The 7,803-nt window shown below is 41.6% G+C and overlaps 1 protein-coding gene across 1 annotated transcript in view; it reads right to left on the reverse strand.

Moving 5' to 3' along the window:
• Positions 1 to 6,636, reverse strand: part of RAB21 (RAB21, member RAS oncogene family) — a 230,428-nt gene extending 223,792 nt beyond the window's left edge. Inside the window, exon 1 of the mRNA XM_086918093.1 lies at positions 6,399 to 6,636. Within this exon, the coding sequence (XP_086774219.1) occupies positions 6,399 to 6,545 (147 nt within the window). The 5' untranslated portion in view covers positions 6,546 to 6,636. The remainder of the gene's footprint in view (positions 1 to 6,398) is intronic.
• Between the last annotated feature and the right edge of the window lie 1,167 nt (positions 6,637 to 7,803).

The following is a 7,803-nucleotide window of genomic DNA, read 5'->3' on the forward strand; positions in this document are numbered from 1 at the left end:
ATAAAGCTCTGAGACCTCTATGGTCGACTTATAATATAATTGAAGATGCCTACCCAGATAGCACCACAGTAGTCCAATCCTAAGCCCAGAATTACTTGAGCAACAGTGACTCAGTGCTCTCCAGATAGCCAAGACTGTGATGAAGAGAATAGGCAGACATAATGTTAGCCTAACTCATAAGGCCAAAATCTCTTCCTTGGCGAGATTGATAATTGAACTGCTCAAAGTTCAGCTGCTATAGGACTCACTAAATTTGCTAATTCCATACATCAGTGCCAACATAGGAGTGAACACTATGACTTAGGCAATAGTGTGGTTCAGTTGAATAGCTTGGACTTAAACCATGGGTTGCACGGAGGAGGAGATGGGAAAGGACTAGTGTATGCCTGCGAAGAGTTTAAGGGGGCAAACACACAGGAGAAAAGCCCAAAGAACTAAGAAAAATATATGGACCTATTGAAGGGATACCCAATGAAGAAATGGGATAACAGTGAGTCCTACAAGACATTACTAATGAAATGGGGATTTTATCTGATGCGCGTAATATTTATTGTGAGACCATGACATTATTCATGAGAATTGTACAATGAACAACTGAACCTTAAAGATTGTGGTTTCTGGTATAACCACATATACTGTGATCATGTAAAATGGTAACAGCTGTGACAATTACAGATTTAATGTTTGTTTCACAATGTCAAACGCAGAAGAGAATACTAAGAGTGCTGCTCCACCCTCTAGAGCATACTCTCACAAATGTCCAGCTGCGCAGGGTCCATACTGCTATGTGGTCGAAACGTTGACTGCCCAAACGAGAATTCTCCTCCAGATGCTTGTACAGATGTCTGGTAACCCCTTTTCTAAAATTACGGTTAAAAAAAAAAAAAAAAAAAAAAAAAACACCTCAATAAAGGGCCTGGTGCTCATTTTATCAGCCGGGCTTAAAGGTTTTTTAGGTAGTCATTGGAATAACTACCTGCTTAGGTTCCCTAACCAGAACACAGAGGGACATTAGTCATTTCTTCCCAATACGATCCACACAACTGCCACCTCCCAATTTACCATAGTTGGCATTATAACCAATTTAAGTTGCTAATTAATAATAAAACCGAGCATTTCTAACCACCACAATCATATTCCCCAGCATTCCATAATCTGTTATCAGACCTTTGACATAACACTCTATGGCTCTCCATCACACAAAAATATAACACCCCGCGTGCCCCACCATAATTGTCATCCCTCACTTGATGCTGTCATTATCACAACACACAGTTTACATTAGTCATCCCCATGTTTCAATTCACAGTCAACATCATTCCAACTGTACTTTGCTAACATCAACCACTTGGCACTCCCATCATCATCATCTCTACATACGTCTATCATCACTTCCCACTTTATCCTCATCACCTTCATGTTGACTATGCTCCTGGAATCGTTTCATCGTAACCTTGCTATTTCCATCATAACTCTCTTCACTGTGCTTGTAAGTCTCACTCATGTGGGCATCCATCAAAGTCATCAAGCTCAAATGAGACAATGTTGTCATGAAGACTCACTTCACCTATCATTTATAAAAATCAAAGTGAATCACCCTAAGCAAGAGTCATATGCACAAAAGAGCTCCGATCTCAGCTTGCAATTGCGACTCAAGCAACTCAAACGAGATTCAGTAATAACGACGCAAGTTGATTGTGATACTTTACAGAATGGAAGCAACCTAGAAGCTCAGGCTCAACGACAATTGATTTACGTATATTTGGTGCACAATTGTAATGGCACAATAGAGCTACAGGGCAATCCAATAAGGTGAGTGACACCAATTAGACATCTCTTCTGAATGCTCTAGCACACTATGCATTTGGCACAGTTGTGGTGGCTCACACATGGACTACAGAGAAGATCCACTGGTGCAGGCCTGAGGAAGAAAAGTCATGATTAGTCTAGAGATGTCAGATAGACATTTACAGAAAGAAGGTAGTGGTATCCCGACAGCAGGGTGTCTGGTACTCCCCACTGTGCTAACAGAATGGAGAAACTTGCACAGCAGCCCTTTTCATGCAGTTGCTGCATGGGGGCCAGGACCCCACTGAAGCTAGTAAGCCTTCCAAAGGGTGAATGTAACAGTCTATATGGGGTGTTGATGTTTTACTAAAGAGTGCTAAGGCCTACCAGCAAATGCAACATAAGAAGCGGAGAGAGGGAGTCTAAAGCAAGCGACATGGTGTTATCCACATTTAAGGAGATGTGGTGCGAGTACCCCATAATGCAAAGTAAAGAGACAGACATACACCATGACTAAACTTTATATGGCAAGCATATCTGTACCCATAAATAAGCCAATATTCTGTGGAGTTTGATTTCTTCTCCCCATCCTCTCCTCCCTAAAGGTACTAATTCAGCCAACCTAGAAGAAAGGAGTTGAGTACAAAACGTATTTGCAAGTCTAGAAACATTGTTTTTCACTTCATGACTTAACTTTGAAAAGCTGTGGTAGGACTAGTGCGTTATTTTTTAATGCGAGTGTAATGCTGATGCTGTTCAGTTGGGCAAAAGGTTTAACTGTGAAGAGTTTAATTGACAGAAGTAATACAATAGGCATTTCACTCATTTTCCTCATCTCCCTTCACCTCCATTTCCAAGGAGGGGGAACCTGGAGAAATCTGCAAGAGACAGATCTATTAAAATACAGAACGTTAAAAGCCAATCTAATTACAAGATTAGGGTAGGAGGAAAGAGCTTCAAATGTTTATTATTTTGTCAACTATGTTTACATGCTCTTCTTTCTTTATCTACTTCTTAGTAACAAGACTGAACTAAAAGCAATTCAGTGGACTAAAACCACAAATTCAGATTGATTCAAGCACTTCCATACGTTACTTTTATGACATTTTGTCCTGTTAATTCACTATTGGAATAGAGTGGAAATCAGATGGATTCTGATTTTAGAAGTTTTCTTGAGTCAAACCCCAGTGCATTTGGTCCCAGTGAATTGTTCCAGTGCACTGTGTCAACACTGGGATATATGCGGCAAAGCTCACACTCTTTCATAGTTTTGTGTGTATCTGATTATCAGCTTAGAGCAGAGATCTTCAATCTGTTGGGTGCAACCTCCAGGGAGGGACGTGGATTCCTAGGAAGGGGGTCGTGCATTTCCAGGTCTAACTTCTGCCTTGAGTACAAAACATGTGCTCTTCCTTTTGGACAGACAACCTCCCGGACCCTTCATTCCATCCTTAAAAAGCTTGATCTGAAGTTAATTCAGTCTCATGTGCAGTAAAACAATTAGGCCCAGCAGACAGGTAAAACAATTCTTCAAACAAGCCTTCAAGTCAAGGTGCCTGCTTGCCTGAATGAAATGCAAATGTGCACTAGGAGTTAATCTGCAAATGTAAAGGATGCTTGGGAGGGGTTCTGGCTTTAATTGCTCGAATAACACCAAGCATTGTGATGGCACAGATGTGTTTTTTGGGGTTTTTTTGCATTGAGGTTAACAACTGGGATCCGAATTGCATGCTTTTAATCATAACTGTATTTACATATCGCTTAGTACCCCTGAAGGTGGTTGTGAGACAGTTATGCAAAATAAAAAGCATTTCTTATGGTCTGATATTACTCAAATCTACATTTTGGAAGTTCCATTTTATCCTAAAACTATTTGCACAGTTTGTAGCAGTCTCTCTTATAATGTGTGTAATGCAAGTATAAAATATTGATATACACATTCACAGTGCTTTCTGTCACAGGCTATGACCTCATAGCACTAAAAATATACAAGTCACTATTCTCCAATGCATCAAACAAATTTATTCTGTGGCTCTCTGGTTTCACACAGACCTCTGCAGTGCATTAAATAATAGAGGTTTCATAATGTACTATATAGTGCATTTCCCACTGAGTAACAACTTTTTTAATTTATTTTTCATTTAAGCTACCCATTATTTTACATGTAGCTACACAGTGGTGAAAGACCTAAAAAACTAAAAAGTATTTTCGGGCTGATTTATGAGAAGTTTGATCCACCAGAGCATCACTATTTTTGAAGCTTTAACGGAACAAGCATCTCGATCATATCTATGAGCTGAGGCAAACTCACCCTGCGTGGCTTTGGATTGCCTCATAAATATGGAGTAAGACAAAGCAGCACAAGTCGCTACATTGCCTTGCTCTATGTCAAGTTGGGTGTTCCCAAGCAACACCCATGGATTTTGACACTATCCCAGATTTCCAAAACAAAGTAAACCTGGGGCAGCACCAAAACCTTATGCCTCCCCACAGCTGTAGTAACGAGGAGAAATGTTTTAATTTCTCCTTGTTTTTACCTCTTTTTATGTGTGCTGCAGAAAGAGGAAAACCCCTCTCAGTATTGTTTTTGTGCAGGAAGGTGTCCCTTCCTGCATGAAAACAATTCTGCGTATGTTGGCGCTAGACAACAATTTGTGCGCTAGCGCAGGGGGAAAGGACAGGAATGGACCATATTTCATAAATAATGTGCATTCCTGTCTTTTCACATTGTTATAGGGCAGATGAGAAAGAAGACTTGCGGCACTGCCCTAAGCCAAAGCCTCAAAAATTAGGCTCGTCTTTGGCCACACCTTTGACCATGCCCCCAAGCTCACTGACCTTTGGTTTGCTAAACACTGTTTAATTTATTTCCTCAATGTAAACATGATTTGCTGTGGGAATTGGGGGCCTTTATGGTTTTCAATAGTTGGCAACAATGGGGAAGACAAAGTTCTAGAAATTTTTGTCAGGAGGGGGTCTTTACGCCTACATTTTTTGACAGGGGAGTCTCGGCATTAAAAAATTTGAAGACCTCTGGCTTAGAGACAGCATGTTTGACTTCCTTGCTCTCCAGCTCGCTGCCCACCAGCAAGTATTTCACTTGATAAACAAATAGAAAAAGTTTTAATTGTGCAGCAGTTTGAAATGAGCTCTTCGGGCACACTTGTTTTCTCGCCAGACTTATCCATTCAGGGCAAGCAAAACGACGTTAACAAAAGTTAAATGGCAATATTAAAGTGCTTTTGACTTTCTCAAGCGCTGTAACCATTTAAGATAAGTAGATCGATGTATTCATCAGTGAAACGGTCAAAAAAGAGTGTTAATTTACTAATTATGGCCTCCTGTATAGTACACAATAAAAATTTGTTTTGTGCCATTTAATAAACATATTTATTAATAACACACTGCGCTATGCTACATAAAAAGCAACTATGTGATTTACCTTACACGCAACACTCTGCAGCAGGTACATTAACCTTCTAAGCTTCTTACGACGATTCAAACGTCTGACCAGAGGTTACAAAGAAACAGCTGCAGGGATGCCTTCACTACCTAAACCATCGTACCAACATTACACCGAAACTTTCTGGATACACATACATCTCTTTATAATACCATTTGCCTAAACTATATTAAACTGCATACGGTTAGTGGCAAAGTAACCTAGAACAACATTACTAATTTTTTTCCTTGTCTAATTCTTCGGACGGCGGCGTTTGTAAAAATAATGCATATGCACCGGAAGACCATATTATTCTGCTTCTACTCAGGACACGGACTTCATAAAGATAACGCCTCCCCATTCCTCACCTCTTTTCTGTCACTCAACTTAAAAAAAGAGGTTAACGGAGTCCATTCGTTCCATTTCCAGCATTATTATCATGAATGCCAATGCTTTTAAATGGGCATGCATTGTCTGGTACGGAGTACTTTAACGTTTTCTTAATTGGAAACAAAAAGTAAATTAACTTGTCAGCAAGGGTGCAATACTTTGTCTTAGAGAGTACCAGCACTTCTCAGTAGCAGACAGGTACGCTGAGATGGGAAGTACCTGCACTTACTTTTCTCATTCCACGCGCTGTTTAATACACCCTTTAAAGAACGCCATGGTCTTATACTAATCACGTCGGCATCTCGTTCTTCGCCTAATCTCCTTTACAGCTAACATGACCGCGTTCCCCTTTCGACTACACCAAACTCTGTTGTCACCCTTAAGTGACATTTACTGATACCCACGAATGGTTTACTCAGAATCATCTGCAGCTACAAGGCCTCCTCTTCACTTGACAGCCCTCAATCACTTAAGCTTCTATCTAGAGAAACAGATTACCTTTTTATTAGACAATTAATATATACCTAGTAACCGCACCCTAGTTGGCATTAATATAAGCCTTCTCTCTCGTCCAGAGTTGCTCGCTCTTAATTACACATACACCGCACATTGTAAATAGGGCAGAAGGGCTTACAAGAACGGGAAGTGGTGTAACAGTTTAACAAGTAGTGTCAGGGTGACCAGGGCTGGAAGGGCACTCAGTTGTTTTGACAGCCCTAGAGGAGGGGGGGGGGCTGGAGTCCTCCGCACCAGTGGGCACGGCCCACGCTCAGCTCACCTGCAGTGTGGTGATGTGCTTGTCATTGAACTTGTTCTCGCAGTACCGCAGCACTAAGGAGGTTTTGCCCACGCAGCCCTCCCCGAGCAGCACCACTTTGAAAGAGAAAGCCTTGTTCCCGACTCCGCCAGCCGCCGCCATCGTCATCTCGCGCGCCGCTTCCTGGGATCTGACAGCACAGAGCAGCGACTGGTTCCCATCACAGGAAACGACCTGCTGAGACGTCCGCGTCACGTGACAGCGCGTCAACGCTCGGAACTGCGCATGCCCAGAGCCCTCTATTTGCTGTATGGCTGTTGAGAGTGACACTTTAAGATAGTCTTGGGGTCCTCAAGTGCTACAGCGCTCGCTCCATAGTTTCATATCAGTTACTTTTCAGTGCTATGTTTCGTTTTGAGTTTCTGTAATTGTCCCAAGCTCTCCACTCACATGACCTGTATGGCATGGCAAGACCAGAAGCTCATACTATGCGTATATGTAGGAAATGTGGTAGCAGAGGACACTTTGCAGTAGTGTGTACACAGACAGGCAGAGCTAACGTAGCAAATTGTAGATGAGGGCACTGACGTAGTGGAACATGAGAACAGAATCTGGAGTGTAGGTGGGGATAAAGAGATGTTGGGCAGAAGAAATTGACCTAAAGCTGATTTCAATGTAAATGGGAAGGAGGTACAGTTGATGGTGGACTCTGGGTCCATGTATACTATTATTCCAGTTGAATGCAAAAAACTGTGAATGTAGTGTTGCAGAACTGTGTGCTAGGACCCTTGTGGTTCTGGGCAGACTCACCAGAGGAATTACGTAACTTGCTGGGAGGTGTTAAGGTGTGGTTATTAACGGTTGTGATATAATCAGAGGGTAATGTGTGATTGTATGCTGAGTAATAAAGATGTCTGTCAACAGAGCTCCGTGTTGGACGTGTTCATTTGCATTCTCCCAAACTTGTGAGATCGCTACAATTGGCGATTGTGAGAAGTTGGCCTGATATGTGATGTCCACTATTCTAGTGGGCACCCTGTATCAGTCCAAACAACCCTTATGGTGATGGTTGTAAAGTCAACCTTATAGACCAGCTATCCTAGAGGTAGCATGGACAAAGCAGTCTTAGGCTAAAACTTCAGAGGGCATGTAAAGCCAGCTGTTTTACCATATGTAACCCTTTGAATACCAAATGAAAGGACACCACACAGGATATATATAAAATAAATATGTATTTATTTCTAAACAACCCCTCTGAGCTCTTTATGAGACTAGAGGCAAAAGCACATAACAAGATACTTAATTATCATACAATAAGTTGCACAATATACAGTAGCACCCTAGGGGCACGTCAAGCCATATACTAAAATAGTGGTATAACAACCACGTCACAAACAAAGGAAAGGCCTAGGGCAGGGGTACTCAT

Source organism: Lissotriton vulgaris, chromosome 1_1 (genome assembly GCF_964263255.1).
Source record: "Lissotriton vulgaris chromosome 1_1, aLisVul1.2, whole genome shotgun sequence".
Classification (NCBI taxonomy): Eukaryota; Metazoa; Chordata; class Amphibia; order Caudata; family Salamandridae; genus Lissotriton; species Lissotriton vulgaris.